The sequence below is a fragment of the Saccostrea cucullata genome, unplaced genomic scaffold, assembly GCF_032062105.1.
Source record: "Saccostrea cucullata isolate Sc308-1 unplaced genomic scaffold, CSIRO_AGI_Scuc_v1 ctg408, whole genome shotgun sequence".
NCBI lineage: Eukaryota > Metazoa > Mollusca > Bivalvia > Ostreida > Ostreidae > Saccostrea > Saccostrea cuccullata.
This window is the reverse complement of record NW_026931331.1, coordinates 196,226-214,720: the sequence shown is the minus strand read 5'-3', so window position 1 is coordinate 214,720 and position 18,495 is coordinate 196,226. Positions and strand designations below refer to the sequence as shown.

Below are 18,495 nucleotides of genomic sequence, written 5' to 3'. Positions count from 1 at the left end.
AGGGATTATGTTTTAAATTCAATTTCAAACTTAATCTTTCGTGGGAATATACATGTATTGCAATTAGTTATTCATTTTTTCCGTAGAAAAGCGAAAATCAAATTTAAAAATGATGTAAACAAAATGTTAAAACTTCTCGGTAATACGAAGTGTCTCTTTGACTTAGGCATGTTCAGTGAAGCGAGATTTAAACACCTCCATTGTGTCGAATTATTTTGATTGACAGGACAAGCACGTGCACTTGGAGTGAATCGTTTGAACTTGAAGGAAAAAAACCGATGCTTAATGTCAAATGGATTTGTTAATAAAAAATGATTACTTTGACTGCCTGGAATATTAGAAAAAAAATTAATATATGAATTTTTATTCGATGCAACAAATCTCTCTCTCTCTCTCTCTCTCTCTCTCTCTCTCTCTCTCTCTCTCTCTCTCTTTCTATCGCTATTACATTTGTCATGTTAAATAAAAACTATGACAATATATTTATTATTTATTTAGTTCTGAAATTCTAATCTATTACAAATAATTTGAATGCTTCTATCCATTATCTTGTCCGAGTATAATCATTGTCGGGAAATGTCTTCAGATATACATTTGCATGTAAAACTTAGCTTAGAAAATAACCAGACAAAATAAAATTACTAATAAATATATAATATTATTGCATAATTTTTTTTTAATACGAGTGAATGGTGCAATATGTCAACAAACCTTTATAAAGTAATAAAAAAAATCGGTATTTTACACGGAATCGCCGTGACATCGAAATATATATCATTTAGTTTAATCTAATAATTCATTCTGTAAGTATAGTAGTTTTCTCTTCTGAAGTCCACATTATTTTAATAGTCAAAAGAATAAGCAAATTTATTTTATTAGTGAATTAATTTTATCTTTTATACGACAGGTATTCGGTAACAAACACACATGTTTTACGGCAATAAAAATCGTGTTATTAAAATATTGATTTAAAACATCAATTGTATGTGCAGAAAAAATGTTTTAATTATTTATTCACTTATTTATTTATTGTTTATTTATATTTTAGCATCTAACATTAGAATATAACAGAATAATTTAAATGCAAGGAAAAAATCTGATGCATTCCGAATAAATCGTTCATCTTGCGTTCACCGTTCGTTCACCGTTCACCGTTTGCGCTCCGTTCGCGTTCTGCGTTCATTCACCGTTCTCCGTTCACACATCGTTCACCAAGTTGCGTTCAGCGTTCACACACCGTTCGTTCACCGTTCGTTCACCGTTCGCTTTGCGTTCGTTCACCGTTCGTTCAGCGTTCGCTCACCGTTCAGGTGGGAAAGTAGAACGTTTCAGGGACTGTACGTTGGTATTTATCGACTATTTAAAACATGTAAATAATAAAACGCATTTTTCATTGTTAAAAAAATTCCCCAATCTGCCTCTCACAGCACATGAAATACGTCATTTTTACCAATACAATGTCATGTTTACAAGTTCATCATGATCAGTGCTTTGTTTAAAATCAGGTACATGGGATTTAACAAGAAACTTTTTTAATGCATTGATAAGTTATATTGTTGTTTATTATGCTAATACAGTTAAAATTTGCAAAATATTTCATTTTCAGGTATTATGAGAAATACAAAAAATCATATTTTTGTGTGACGTCACAGTAAACTTTTCCTGTATAAATTAGGCTCTGTCCACCTTTTCAAGCCTTAACAATGCTGCGTAGACACTCCTCAAATGTATATCAATACAACTGACATGACAACACTGTCTACTATCACCGATGTCTGGTGAGGCTGAGAACTCCACTGTCGTAAACAGCCCATCTGAATCATGTCAAGAAATTGGCACAGCCACATACATTCCATCATCTGATACATGCATCGTCTTTCAGTCATTACCATCCGACTTCATAAGGAACTCAACTACATGTATATTTTAACATTCACACAAATCGGTTTCCTGACCAACTCCCGTTTCAGAAACTGTAATATTGCATTAAATATGGCGTTGTCTGTGCTTCCGACAACCTTAATCTAGGTCACACTTAGAATTAAAGTTAACAAAATTGCTTTGATCAAAATAAAAAAATTCCTTCGTTGTTTTTTTTTTTTTTTTTTTTTATGGATGTAGATATTTGACTGCAGTAGATAAACAATCACTATATTTTTATCTTGTTTTATGGGAAATTTTTTTATAGTAAAATTTGACGTCATGGGGCAGGGCAATGGAGTGGAATGTCTCGTACATTTCCCAATATCGTATGCCCTAGCATAGTTTCCTAACTACACGGTGAATCCTTAAATCAATGATTTCCTCCAAAAATGATCCTCAATATTTACCTTACACCAAACACAGAGTCAAGAATTAAATATCATGAAAGATAAAGGAATACATATAATTTAGTCTGTAATCTGGCTGCTCCTCAATTAAAACTTCTTAAGCATTCACATAAAAAATCACAGACCCTTTCTAGCCCAATGAATTGGACTTGAAATTAACAAATAGACGTAATAGGACGTAAACAACATACAATCAATCAGTCAATCAATATAGCCATATCCATGTACTTATAAAACGATCTGATTTCCTACCAGTATTAAGAGGAGCTTAACATCACAATTCTATGCACATAATGTAGACAACTAGATTTATGGCAATTTTTAAAACCAAAGTCTTTTTTAGTGTTTCTTATAATATTATTCATACCTTTGATATTTCCCCGTTGCACCAGCTTACGCGTCTTTCTTGGTGGTGGACTTTCAGAGACTGGGACAGTCTTTGTGGAACTACTTGGGAAATCATCAAATTCTCTTTCAAATTCTATAGGGTGTTCTGAAACATAATGTATATAACATACACTTTATATGTAAACATCAAAACTAATCTATTTAATTATAATTACCTTGTCCTACATTGTTTTCTTTAAAGTCATTGACCTTGGATCAAATCTGTGATGTATAACGCCTAAAAAAAATTTCTTACTTAAACATAGCCCAATCCAAACTCCCATTTGTAGTCCATACTTAACCCAGTGATATTAATCATGCTGCCTGTGGTCAAAAACATTTTTTTCAAGGGGATAAACTTAATGCATATATCTATTTCAAATTAACATGTTTGCTAATCTTTATAGAATAACAGTAAGTAATGCAGATGCATCTAAATTTAAAACAAATAGAAAAACAAAACTTTATATTAAATTTTAATCAAATTCAAGGCATTAAATTGTACGTGTAGGTGTGACATCGACTGGGTGTGTGGTCGAGAGGTGACTGGACACCAGTTGAGGTCTTTCTCGTGTACCTGGAGGTCCAAGTTGTTCCAGGGTACTTCTTATTGATGACATATGGGCTGGTGGTATCCATGGATAAGTGGACTCCAGTTGATGTCTTCCTTGTGTAAGTGGAGATCTAAGCCCTTCTAGTGTAGTAGCAGATGTGACAGTGGATGAAGGTGCAGTCCATGGGTAACTGAATTCCCGTATTTCTTGTGTATTTGGAGGTCCAAAGTCTTCCATTGTACTTCTAGTCGATGGACAAACGTCTGGTGATGCAGTCCATGGGTGGATGGACTCTACTCTTTCTTGTGACAGTGGAGAACGAGGCCGTACCAGGGTACTTGTAGACGTGATTTGGGCTGTTAATACAGTCCTTGGGTAGGTTGACTCCAGTTGAGGTCTGTCTTGTGAACTTGCAGGTTGAGGCGTTCTCAGGGTACTTGGAGAGAGAATAAGGTTCTGAGGGACTGGAGGCAATGTGGGAACCACTGTAAAAATAAATATTTAAGTTTCACATTTATTGGTATCTTGAATTAAATACTTGCTTTGCAAAAATGAGATAAATTAAGTCTTCAAATAAAGATAAAACTTTTACAATAAACCTTCATTTCAAAAAGCAATATCCAGTTTGATATCGATGTAAATATATTAGCATGGACAGACGCATGGATAAAAAGTAGATGTTGGATTTTTACTATAAAGAAATCACACCATATAACATACTAAACTAAAGAGTGTGCTAAAGTTTCAAGAATCAAACACAACTAAACAAATGGACAGACTTACAAGGGTAAAACAGTATGCCCCTATCCTAATAGGTGAATAGAATTAACTTTAACTATGTATAATCATGATCTGAATATAATTTGTACGATTATCTAAATTCATTAAGTACTTGCAATTATACGTATTCAAGTCAAAGTTATTTAATAATGGTGTTCCCAACAATCACACCTATAACATAGTGTCTACTTATCTGTAGATTAATGATAAATTTTGATACAAAATTTCAAATATACTAGTACCAGAATGTTTAACTTACATGTATCTGTCAGAGAGTCCCCATCTACCACTTTATATATTTTTACGGTGTAGTTGTTATATGCCCCTACCCACAGTAGGTGCGTTTCTTCATCATAACTCAGGCATTGTGGTTTGTCTATACCGTGTAGTAATATCTGTGATAGAAATTTACCATGCTGATCTAACATCTGTACTGACCAAGTGATAAAATCACACACCAGAATGTGTGACAGCGCGTCAGTACAGATTCCTAGTGGTTTTAGTTGGTGTGCTGGTGGAGGACCTGTGTAGGAGAACCGGTAATTACCGTCACGATCTGTCACCACTACAGCAAAACGGTACAAGTCAGACACAATAACATCTCCATTGCGGTTCTCTGTGATGTATTTAGGTCTACTATACAGTCCCTGACCTGTGATGTTGTTGTGCTGTATGGTCTGGATAATTTTTCCTGTGGAGTTATACCTCACTACCTTGCCTATATTTGTAAGATTAGTGTAGTACCTCATCCCGACTAACAAGTCTCCAGTGGAGGGGGAGCTGTAGACACACTGTGGTTCCCACGGTTCTGTTAAGTTTATTAATAATGTTCTTAATTTGTTTTCTGTACACAGTTTGCTGATATTATATTTCCTGTCTATATAAATTAAATCACCGTCAATGTTCACTGTGTGTACTCCAGTAAAAGTTGTAAGTACATCTTTCAGATGCTGTAGCTCATCCCCTAGCGTGTTTGTTAAGATAAGACTTTTAGTTCCATCACTGATCCAGACCTGATCCGATGTCACATGTGAAATGTGACCAACACTATTAACACCTGGTACTGTGACGGATTTCTGTAATACTAATTCATACATCATTTACAGCAGACACTCATTTCTTCTCATCGTTTTCTCGTTGTAATCATAACAGAGTAATGTTGATTTCTTTGTCTGAAAATCACAATATTGTACTAAAAATATCTATATCATTCAGATACACTACTCTTTTTACAATATACATGTATAGATGTTAAAATAATTGAATAGATCTTACAGCTAATGCACATATAAATACCTTTACAATTAGTGCTGGATTCTCTCATTGTCTCTGTGAAACCAGGGTGAAGGTAGCCACAGTGAAATCTACAAGAAAATATATTATTAAAAATTGTATGCCATTCAAAATTTATAAAGGTTAACCCATATACTGATGATCCAGCATGCACACAGTGGTGTTTTAACGTTGAAAGGAAGTGGAATAAATGTTGCAACGTTAAGTGACTAAAGTTCATCATTGTTTCGACGTTGAGGATTCGACGTTGAATCCTCAACCGTATTTAAACGTTGAAACAACGTGGAAAAAGCAACATAGGGTATGGTGGTGTTATTTCGACCGTTCATAAATACCCTTATATTTTTTGTTTATGGCGTATAATTGTGTATGTACTTTATATTATGCCGAAAGAAAACGTATTTTTAATATATTGTGTCCAAATTAATTTTATTTCCATGAGTGTTATTAAGATCGTTATTGAGAAATTACATCAAAGAATAGGCTTTATCACATGAAAAATTACAGACGAGTATACCGCGTATCTTTTGCCACTACGGCGAACTAATTTTTACAAATTAAATTGCAAATCAGCTGAACAGAAATCGGTCGAGGTTGTCCCTACATGAATACGGCGTCAGTGGGGAACTTCGACCAATGTAAAATGACGCAATTTACTTTCTGTCACCAGAAAGAATTCATGATCGTCCGAAAAAAAATATTAGGATAAGAATTATGTGCATTTATACCTTGTAGAAACTAGTACTACAATACTGAAAAATCATTTGTTTTATTTTAATGCGGTTAAGATACCTGCACATGTACATTTGTACATGTGTAGCAAGCCTTTACCAATTGGCAAATCGGCGTCATAGACATATCTTGTGCACTCGATGTCTTCGAATTAAGTACATTTTGAATATTTTCATTTTTTGGGGGTCAATATTTTTACTCCATCTTTTATGGTGTACAGCAGAGAAATTTTAATTCAATTTTTTTATGTATTAGAGCTGACGCCAATTATTTCCTTTGTATTGGCTCATCGGTCGAAAATACCCCGTGTGCTGTCGAAATTACCCAACACACATATCTTGTAAATCGAACGCAATTATTTCATATTATGACCAAAAATATATACAAAATCGATGTAATCTGAGAGATAAAAGGTATTCTGAAGGTAAAAGGATCCAGTAAAAGTTGTAGCAAAACATAACAGTGACATACTTTAAAAACCCTTAAGTACAAAAAAAAAAAAATAGTCGGTCGAAATTACACCACCCTACCCTATTTTCAATGTTAAATATTTGACGATATTTCAATGTTGATAAAACGCCGAAGCTGTCACATATCTTCAACAACATTGAATGTTTGTCTATATTTCAACGTTGAAGCAAGATTGATGATTCATAGTATTTTCAACGTTTAATGTTGAGTGTTATTTCATTGATTAAACAACGTTTAAGCTGCAACATATTTTCAACGTTAAATATTTGTAGATATTTCTTTGAAGATGCAAAATATTTTCAACATCGAATATTTTCTCTTATTTTATTGTTTAAACAATGTTAAAAATTGCTGCGTTGAATATGTACTGATTTCAATGTTGAAATAAAATGGAGGATGCAGCACATTTTCAACGTGCAAAAAGAAGTTACGAAAATTTAACTTTGAAACAAGGGCAATTTAGCACCCTATTTATTATAGTTAGAATCGTAAGATTTTTTTTACGCTAAGTCAATGTCATTTTGCTATGTATATGCATTGTTAGAAAATATAATTGTTCATAATAAATTAAATGCATTACATATTAATTTATTTAATTAAATTACATTTCAAAAATGTGAAAGTCCCGAAAACGTGAAAGTGCAGTATACTTACTTAAGAAAAATTTAAAACACGTACAAAGTTTGCAAGTTTAATAGAAACTTTTATTAGAAATTGAAAAGTTCATATTTTTTATAAAGCAAAGTGCATTATGAATTCAACGTGATTTCAATCGAATATCAACTAACCAAAATATTCTATCAAAATTTAGATAAATTGCAACCAATGTTCAACCTTTTTTTCAATGTTGATGTTTCATGCTGAAACAAAGTTGAGTTGAGGTTTCCACGTTGCGTCAACTTCTGTAAACCTTTAGGGTTTAGAATGGACAATTTATTTGAACATTTTAAACTTATCATAATTATTTTATTTATTGATAGTGAATATGGTAGTGACAGTAAAGTAAAATAAAAGTTTACTATACCAGGTAGTACAATATTAGTGTACCGCATACAATGACTAAATTTGAAAAGGGACTTTATTTCCATGAACTATAATTATCTTAATGGAACAAATTTGATGTTGTTGTTGGTACGATGAACTATAATTTTGTAGATCATTTTGTTATGGATGTAATGTGTGTTTGCATGAACCTTTGTACGAGGGTGGTGCCAATTTGGATTCATTAGTCAACGGACAGACCTACAGAAAAAGCATGGGTTGCATGTAATTGTATTTGAGGGTGGTTCCAATTTGGTTTAATTAGTCAACGGACAGACCTACGGACAAAGCGTAGGTTTCAGGTAATAGTAAGACAGCCGATGAAATATATTTTTATATCCGGGACCATGAATACTCTCTGAGCACAAAAAACCTGTTTTGCCGGAAAACGTCATTTTTGGGAACCATTCTAATTTTGATTCTTTCTTAATTTGAATCCCTTTCCCTCTCTTTTGTACTCTTTTTGGAATTGATATTTTTGACTCTTATTTTGCATGAGTTTAGTCCTACGTTCTTATATATTTGGGTACGGATTTTATAAACATTTGTATTGCTCTACCAACTGAATACCCAAGACTCCACCCAAGAAAATATCCAAGGACAAGCCCCTTTCACTTCTCCCTTCTTAAATTGTCGAAACGACTACCCTTGTTCCTTTTAGCCCCTTAGTTCTCATTCAACTTTTTTATTAATCAAAGAACTGTAACGAGTTGGTGTAATCGACCCTTTCGAGAATTTTCACTAATATGTAGACGCCACCACTTTAAGAGCTGCATATTCTGTCCTTTACTTGGAATTTTACGCCCATTGAGCAGTGAGGAATCTTTTTCTTGCCAACACCTACTGCGACACGGGACCCCGGTTTACTAGTTTAAACTAAGTTTGGTCTCATCTGAATAAAGGACCGCTCGCCACGTCCCACAATTAGATTTGAGCCCTCGAGGTAAGGATCACCGACTCCCTCCGCAATCTTAGAACAGGCGTTCTAGCCACTACGCCTAATGGGTGACTTGATGGTATTGAATATAAAGTGTTTAAATCAGTTGAGGTCTCTGATCCATATTTTGGTTATGTGTGTTAAGTACAATGATGAAAAATATCATTCTTAGTATTTTTAGGAATAATAATACGTATATCGTTTAATTTGCAACTTTCGAGTCATGTATTTTAAACACGTATTATTTTTTTTATTATTATTTTACATATCTACTTGGATGTATAATGTATCACAAAATAATTATACGAATTAGATATTACTTTTTAGTTTTATAATTCTTCGCAAAATGACAATTCGGTTCAGTTTGCATTCAAAGTAATTTGTTTATTAACAAAATATTAAAGAGCAACCATTGAAATTGATACAGAGAACAGATTATTAAAATTAGAACTACCCGTACATTTTGGAGACAGTGGATACTTTTCGACAGAAACAACAATAAAATCAGCTTTTCACAAAAATAACCCAGAGGACCAAACCTCAACAACATTACAAGTAAAACAAGCTAATTCAGAGAATTTGTGTCCCCCGCTTAGGGAAAAAGTAAACCATGCGCGGGGGGGGGGGGGGGGGGGGGGGTCGGATCCCCTTGACTGAATTTGTAGAATTATTAAATGTATACTGAAGGAAATAAAATATGCCAATATGGAAATAAAGGTTTTTATTGATTATTCTTTTTTATGTGTGTAGACGATAACAACTTTAGAATTACATAAATAAGATTTTTTTAAAATTTGGTTACTTTTATTATTGAAATTGGACTCCTTGTCTTTACAAATAAAAAAAAATATTACATTTTCTTGATTAAGCCACTCGTGAAATTCAAATCCTTGACTTTAATGATCTTTGATATGCAAAAAAACAAAAGTAATGAAAGTACTCATGGGAGTTGAACATGGTGTATAATAGAATCTTTCATCGGGAGGTTTAGCAAGAGAACAATATTATTATTTAAATATAGACAACTTTTTCAGATTTTTTTGTGTTGCAACAATCTTGAAAAAGACATTCAGACACATCGAATAGCAAAACATAAATGCATAGACTATAATGCTTGCGTGCCTACATTACGCATCACTGTTAAGGCCTACTATGAGAAATCAACGGAAAATAGACGAGAAAAAGGGTTTTTTTTAAAAATTGAATTTATTTTAATTAAGCTGTTTTATTATCACAGAACTTTAATACTTATGGAAATAGCATAGTACAACCCAAACTGTACTGTATGAAGTTTAGTCCCATCGATGGACAGTCACGTGATGAATGCATAGTTCGTGTACTGAATGTAGGTCATAAACAAATTTCAATATCGCAAGGGCATACCCTAGTTAAAATTAAAAATTCAAGCTATTAATTGTTTCTACATACTTTGTATTTTCTGAAAAGTGCTGCTGCTTTGAATAGAATTCGCGTTTTAATTGTTAAACTTTTAAGTAAATATGCCAATGTAAAAAATATGTTTGACTTTTACCAAATATTTTGTGTACTTATAAAATCACGCCCCCGATTTGAAGAAAGCAGCAGCACTTTACAAGTTAAGGAAAATATCATTTATCTATATTCAAAAAATGGTTTAGATCTATGCAGTGTATGCCCTTGCGAAAGTACGATTTTATGATGCACCTCGATGTAAAATATACGTAACATGTACATAAAAACACGACATAATTAATAAAATACATTCTCTTGGTAGTTAATTAATAATCGCACTAAACAAAGGATATACATTGGTATTAATCGACTATTTAAAACCTGTAAATAATATTCCATTTGATAATAAAACGCATTTGTCATTGTTAAAAAATTCCTCAATCTGCCTCTCATAGCACATGAAAAACGTCATTTTTACCAATATGACGTCATGTTTACAAGTTCATCGAGATTAATGTTTTGTTTATAACGAGCTACCTGGGATTAAACTAGCAACCTTTTTTAATGCATTGATAAGTTATACTGTTGTTTATTATGCTTATTCAGTTTAAAGTTGCAAATTATTTCATTTTCGAGTATTATGAGAAATACATAAAAGTCATATTTTTGTGTGACGTCACAGTAAACTTTTCCCATATAAATTAGGCCCCGCCCCCTTTTTCAAGCCTTAACAATGCTGCGTAGTCCTTTTTCTTTATACCCCCTGCTTGAAAAGCGGGAGGGTATTTATTAATCGGGATGTCCGTCCATCTGTTTGTTCCGCTTTAGATATACCATTCTTTTATGCGCAATTTCTCTTACACCACACAATACTGAGAATGCTTCCCGGAGCTTAAAATGCATTTAAATCCTAAAACTGCATTGCGTTGATTTTGAGTTTTTTTTTTAAGTTTTGTACTTAAGAAAGCCCAATTCATATAGAGAGTTCTCTTGGCTATTATATAAACATATTTGTTAACGATATCACGTGAGCTTGTTGATCACGTGACGGTCATTTCTTCTTTTTTGGAATGTTTCACATAAATCGTTTCGGTGCAGGTTATTAACACAATTATTATGAACTTTTTGTTACATAAATAAACTCGTTGCATCCTTGTGAACCCGAAATGTGCTTGGGAAAATTTATGCTATCTCTTTGGTACAAAATATTTCACATTAACTTCAACTTACCGACAGATCTGGGGGTATTTTCCGCTAAATATCGTCATTTGTTTTAAAACAAAGCCATCAAACATTTTTCCCAAGCAGGATTCAGTTAGAGGAAACTCCTCTTATATATTTCCACAAAATATATTAAATACATCCTCATTAATGACCTGCGCCAGGCTCTTTTATATATATATTATGAATTATGCCTCTGTCCACGGGTATGAAAAAGGGTAAATGTCAAACGTATATTTTCGTACGTAGTTTGAATTTAACACGCTGACTCTTAAACAAGAGTAATAAAGCAAGTTATCTAAATTATTCTGATATATATGATTTTTGGAAAAAAAAATTATAAAAACACATTTAGTTTAAACTAGCATTCTGCATCTGTATATGCAGATTGAAATAAGGTGTAAAGTTTATTTGACTCTCCCCATCATTACAGCTCAAGTATGCAGTTACTTGACGTCATTTTCAATCATGACGTCATACATTTGTAGTTCAGAGAAGTGCTTGCACAGAGTACACTACAATATTCTCTGGGAAGCCTTATCGTACCTGCGCACTGAATGAAGTTTTCATAGAATTTTTTTTTACATATCGCCGTTGTCCACCTTCTATTACTTCTTCATCCTACGCATATTTTAGATTTCCCATTGCAAAACATGGACACTGCCATTATATTCATATTAGAGGAGGTTAGATCATTTATATAATTCACTGCTCCTGGTAACTCTAGTTCATCTTCAAATTTGTAATATATTTTTCCATGACACCTTTACCCATGTGTTATGAAAATTTCAGTTTCACAGGAATAATATCCATTTTGATAAAACGTCAGCACCCTTTTAAACATTAAACAGAACGGAGTGGTTTATAATATGTTATTATGTTCCCCAAACAAAGTTGGGGAACATATTGTTTTTACTCTGTTTCTTATTATTATTATTATTATTATTTTTCTTCTTCCTGGGAAAATCTTTTCCGCGAATGATCTTGTAAACTACACATCCGACTTAGGTGAAACCTTTTTAGGGTCAGTAGGCATGTTATTTAGATTTGCGGAACGAAGGTCATTTTGCGCGCACTTGCTTGCAAGAGCGTGCACGTGCAACGCGTGAAATGACCAAAATAATAGATACAGCCGTAACTTTTCTATTTTTTGATTATATGCTTTGATACTCATAATATAAGTATATATTAGTAGTATAGACGTGTTGACATGGTCAAAATAGCAAGATCTCACGCGCATGCACGTGCGCTTCACTCTGATTGGCTGAAACTAAAGTCTCAATATCTTTCTTGTTTTACGTGATAATCCTTTGAAATTTTGAACTTAGTCACACAATATGAAGATCTACAGCATGATATATAATATTATTATATTATTATTAATACTATTATATAATATGAAATTACTAAGATAATTTTCATGAAAACCCGTACATGCTCGTGTGCTGACAAGAGCGTGCACGTGCAACATGTGAAATTACTAAGATAATGGATGAAACCGTAACTTTTCTATTTCTTGATGGAATTTTTTGAAACTCACAATGCATGAATATAGTAGTAGTATGGACAAGATGACATGGTCAAAATTGCCAGATCTTACGCGCATGCACGAGCGCTTTGCTCTTATTGGCTGAAACTAAAGTCTCAATATCTTTCTTGTTTTACGTGATAATCCTTTGAAATTTTGAACTAAGTCACACAGCATGAAGATCTACAGCATGATATATAATAATTTTCATGAAGGCCCGTACATGTTCGTGTGCTGGCAAGAGCGCGCACGTGCAACATGTGAAATTACTAAGATAATGGATGAAACCGTAACTTTTCTATTTCTTGATGGAATTTTTTGAAACTCACAATGCATGAATATAGTAGTAGTATGGACAAGATGACATGGTCAAAATTGCCAGATCTTACGCGCATACACGAGCGCTTTGCTCTTATTGGCTGAAACTAAAGTCTCAATATTTTTCTTGTTTTACGTGATAATCCTTTGAAATTTTGAACTTAGTCACATATTATGAAGATCTACCGCATGATATATAAAAATTGTCATGAAAGCACATAAATCCACGTGTGCTGCAATCTGATTGGCTGAAACTTTACATGAGTATATCTTTCTTGTTTCTCAACAAAACAGGATGAAGTTTAGAATATGAATAGGTATTATGGATTCCTACATGATATTGCTATCAAAATTGAATGCCAGGACGTGCTTGCATGCACATGCGCACACGCAATGCGTAAAATGAACAATATGTTTGAAAAACGGTAAAATTTATATTTTTATGACTTTATTGATTTCTGGAATATAAAGATATGTTAATGATTTAGAAAACATGTCATGATCACCTTGCATATGCATGCACGTGCGTTGCGAACAATGCGTTAAATGACAAAAAGTTGATATCAATGTAGCTTTTAAAATTCTTTTATGAAATCCTGCGATACTAAGCATATTGAAAAAAGTTTTTGAAGGAAATTTTCACAAAAAGGGAGTTGGGGAGCGTTTGGGGAACATCTGTAACGGTCCCCGTTACAATTAGAACTAGTTTTCATAAGTATTTAAGTTCTGTGATAATACATAAAACAGTTATATAAAAATAAATTCAGTTTTAAAAAAACATTACCGTTTTTACACTTTTACTTCTACTTTCCGTTGATTTCTCATTGTAAGCCTTTACAGTGTTGCATAATATTTCATTTCTTTCAATTTACCTCTCTTGTGTACCAACTACTTGACTTTCATTGATACATTTATGCACGTTGAATATAAATTCTTTTGTTTTTCGACAGAAGATTTAAAGTTCATTACAATTGCATGGTATGATAACTGTTTACATATCTTTCAACTCATGAATTTATTTCAGATTAATTTAAGTTTCTTGGCTTTTTCCTGTCTTCAGCACTATTAATTCACTTTATGACATGGCCAATCTGGTATCAAAACACAGCTGGAAATAATAGTAGTTCAGGAAATGGAAAACCAATACATAACGGCGTTTAGGCATGGTTTAAATTACTTGCCTAGCACAAAGTAATAAGAATTGATTTTCTTATACCTTCTTTACTGCTTTACTACCTTTTCTCTCTTCGTTTACAAGCATCGGTACAGTGTTTTTTAAACGAGTCATCAATAAACGGGGAAAATGCACTGTTCATTAGCATAATGGGTCAGTGCAAGGATTAGTGTATTCATAAACCAAAAACACGTGAACCTGATAAATATAACCTAGTTTGTCAATGTTTAATCTCGTGAATTGTCTTTCAAAATCTGTTTTCAAATTACTATCTATAATAAAAAATATTTTTGATTTAAAAATTAAAACTTTCACGATATGTAACATTATTTGACTGCATGTCCCTTGCCCTATTTTCTCTCGTGGATTATTACACATTCGAATAAAGTTAATAATAAATATTTAATTTTCTACACACTTTAAAACACATCAGGGAAAAAATCGTCCTTTGTAGATATGATTATTGCAAATAGGCAATATTATACAAGAACCTGTACGTAAACTACGCAAATGAAAATGTGATTAATATCAATACATTGGAAAATCCTTTACAAGTAACATAACATGAGTTGATACCATCATCTCATAACCGTTCACGGTAGCTCAGTCGGTAGAGCGCTCGCTCAGTGATCGGGAGGTCGTGAGTTCGTATCTCGGCCGCGACTGACCTAGTCGATAAAATGGGTAGAAACTGTTCCTTAGCCATGCGCTCGGCACTTTAAAGTGAAAGTTGCGGATCCTTTGGATAAGACCTTAAAAAGCTAGGCCCCGTGTCAGCGGCAGGCGTTGGAACGATCTCTCAATGCTTAATGGCCCTGAGTACCGAGTAAAGGTCAAAATTTGAAGCCCTTCACTGGCATACCTTGACGTCTCAATGTGAGAGAAAAATATACAATCAATCAATCATCATCTCGTCAAAACTTCAAAAGTCCATATAACGAATCAGTGTAAGAATTAAAAATGACAGAAATGTGACAAAGTTGTACTTTTTTTTACTTGTGATCAAACCTAAAAAAGAATTAAAATAATAATTTTTTTGGTAAAATATTCGGAGGACTGCCATCCACTCCCACACTGCTACTTACAGGGACTTTGCATTGGGACCTGGGCAAGACCCAGGGACCCCTCAACAGTTTCCTGCTGTTATACACATTTATTTTCCTCCTATTGAAATATAGCGAACGTTGTGTATACTTATTGTGTAAACCTGGAGGATAGTACATTCAATTCATATTTTTTTCATTAATAAAATCAAAATTTTTATTTCAGGATACTTTTTAAGCAATCTTAACCACTTAATAATAAGATTCATGACAATGCTTTACTATACTTTAAGGTTGTATTCAAATCAGAATATTATAAACATATGAAAATAATAAAACTTTTAACAATTAAACAGTTTTAAATCAACATAGAGTTAACTATAAATTGATTTTATTTCAATGCTATGTATATAATCAACACAAAGTGACATACGGCATGTATTCATTTATATATTTAAAATTTACAAAGCTATACAAGGATCACCGATGAAATATATGAAAATAACTAATTGTATTAAAGTTCAAAAGTCTATTTAACAAAGCAAATTAGGAGCACAGCAAACATGGACCTCCAAAACATTAGAGGTGGGATTAGGTGTCATAGAGAAGTGAACATCATCTGTGGACAGGTCGCACCCGCACAGTGCTCCTTGTCCTCATCAGGAAATAACGGGAAATCCGTCGATAATTAAGTATATTTAAAATGACTTAACAATCAATATGTAAAACGTCAATCAGCATTTGACATAATGATAAACGGTATTTGCTACATTGTAACAAGGTCATTGTATCGACCATAGGACATACTAAGTTATAATCTTAAAAGATGCTTTTAAGGAAATTTTACTTACTTTTTGGTAGGTTATTTATAAACTATCGTACCCAAACCAAAATAAGGAAATGTCCTAGCATGTATTCTGATCACAATCTACTGCATAAGTCTTTCTCCTAAAACAATCCCGCCTCCTATTATAGCCCCGCAGTCACTGTGAATCAATTGTACCCGTCATTTGCTTGTTTCGATCTCCACGACATTTACATATTGATCGAGTATCGACTTAATGTAAGGGTGTTCGTGTTTTATGATCTGACTGCATCCATTCTGTGTAAATCGATCACCATTAGACCATTAGTGTATAATAACAACAAATTATCTAAAGATTTTAAAGCAATAAAATGAGAGCTGAACATATTACAACACATTACAACATATTTTATGAAATAACTGTAACATAATGAATATTATTTTCTAATACGCAACAACTCTGACTAATTACCGATTCCGAAATTTTATCCTACCAAACATTAAGTTGAATGTGAATGAGACTATTCATTTATATAGACTTAGTGACATACATAACAAACTATTTGCTCATTTTGGATTATTTCATCAGTAATATTTGAAATGTACTTACAATCCATAAAAGATTTTTTTTGTGGAGAATATTAGAAAAGAGATTTCAAATAAGCAATGGGACTAAAAAGGGAGTTGAAATCCGAGTAGCGTGCCCTGAATCCTTAAAAGGGAAAGAACATTCTGATATATAATGTTTTAATATATAGTTAATCTTTAATTCTGAATAAATTCAGAATAAAACGATAAAATAATTGCTAGCAACTGTTCGTTCGCCCTGCAGTCGGCACTTTGAAGTGATTGTTGCGAGTCCATCGGATTAGACCTTAAAAACCGATATTCCGTGTCACGACAGGCATGGGCACAATAAAGATCCCTCACTTTTCAATGGCTCAAAGTACCAAGTTTGTTTTAATGAGAAAAATTAATATGTTTTACCGCATAGTATAATTAATGTTTTATTAAAAGTTTCACTAAAATGGGATTTGAAGTGAAACATATTTGTATGGATTATAAAAACGGTTTCAGAAAGGTCAAATTTCGAACATCAGAGAAGGTTTACAACTTCTTTAGATTCTATTTTTTTTTAAATTTCCATCATTTGCAATGAAATTCGGCCAAAAATATATACTTATCCAAGCATCCATTTTTTGTTTGTATCATCCGTCCTTAATACAAATATTTACCCATGCATTAATTCCATCTTATTAAAAAAAACTTGCGTATTGAAAATATTTTGCTGTAAATCAATTGTAAATTGAAACAATATCTTGAATTTGAGATAAACAGCAATAAGAGCATTCTTCGCACATGTCACAGCTGGCATTTTTTAGAATAAAGGTTTGCTGTAAATCAATTGTAAAATGAAAAAAAAATATTGAATTTGATATGAAAAGTTAAAGGAACGCCCCTTACTGCAATGTAACAGCTGTTTTAGCAGTGTTATTTATTGCAATCGAAGCAACATTGTATAAATTGCAACATGTATTAATTTTACAAAAGACTTGCATAGTTTCGCTTTAGTTTGCTTCATAAAAGGCTTTCTGTTCAATTATATATAATCGCTAATAAACTGCAAGTCTCAAGATGTGTCTAAAGAAAAACGCCCTAGATACCAAATAATTTTAGAGCAAAAATTATTTTTATGTAAAGACAAAGAACGAGTGCACTTATTGGCCCCGGTAAAATGTGAAAAAATAAACAATCAAATTAAGCAAAATTTTTATCTCAAATCATTAATTGATATTTAAACCATACGATTCAACGAATTTTACCGCTGAAATCCACGAATATACAAAGAACAAAACTATACAATGTGGTAGGGTTCAGCCGACATTTGCCATTTTCTAAAGTAAATCGAGAAGGTCAGTCATTTCACAGCTTTTGTTAACAATGAGCCTACCGTTGTGCAAAGTTGTGCGAATGACAAAAGACGCATAATACATTTATTCAACTTGTGTGAAAGTATGAAATTTGCACACGATTAGGCTCGTACTTAAAATATTAAATCTATATAAAAAGTACAATGTTCTTCCTACAGCAAATGAGAGCTATTGACCTGTATGACCCATGTTGGACCCACGTGTGGAATAAATTATTTAAATTACTGATATTTACGTATGTTTTACCCAGGTAAACATTTCTCAAAAGTGCTCACTGTAAAACATAGGCGTGTTTTGTTTCAGTAAGTCAAAGTTGTGCCTCTTAGAGATGCATGTTTGTAAGTATTGTTTTTTTATAACAAGGAAGGTAAATATTTTAGGGTTTTTGTATGATTCAAGCTACCAGAACCTTCTATATTGAACAACGTTAGAAAACCTTTAATGGGCCCCGAATCCATTAAATCAATTTCTTATACGTAATCAAACTGCATATCGATTTTGTGAATTTAAGGGATCTGC

The 18,495-nt window shown here is 32.9% G+C and overlaps 1 protein-coding gene across 1 annotated transcript; it reads right to left on the bottom strand.

Moving 5' to 3' along the window:
* Nucleotides 1–1,671: 1,671 nt before the first annotated feature.
* Nucleotides 1,672–16,229, bottom strand: LOC134232215 (uncharacterized). The gene is made up of 6 exons (XM_062714161.1): nt 16,092–16,229; nt 5,348–5,415; nt 4,311–5,223; nt 3,223–3,756; nt 2,698–2,823; nt 1,672–1,814 (listed from the first exon to the last, which is right to left on the bottom strand). Exons 3-6 carry the CDS (start codon nt 5,149–5,151, stop codon nt 1,672–1,674), a joined length of 1,644 nt encoding a protein of 547 aa, XP_062570145.1. The 5' UTR covers nt 5,152–5,223; nt 5,348–5,415; nt 16,092–16,229.
* Between the last annotated feature and the right edge of the window lie 2,266 nt (nt 16,230–18,495).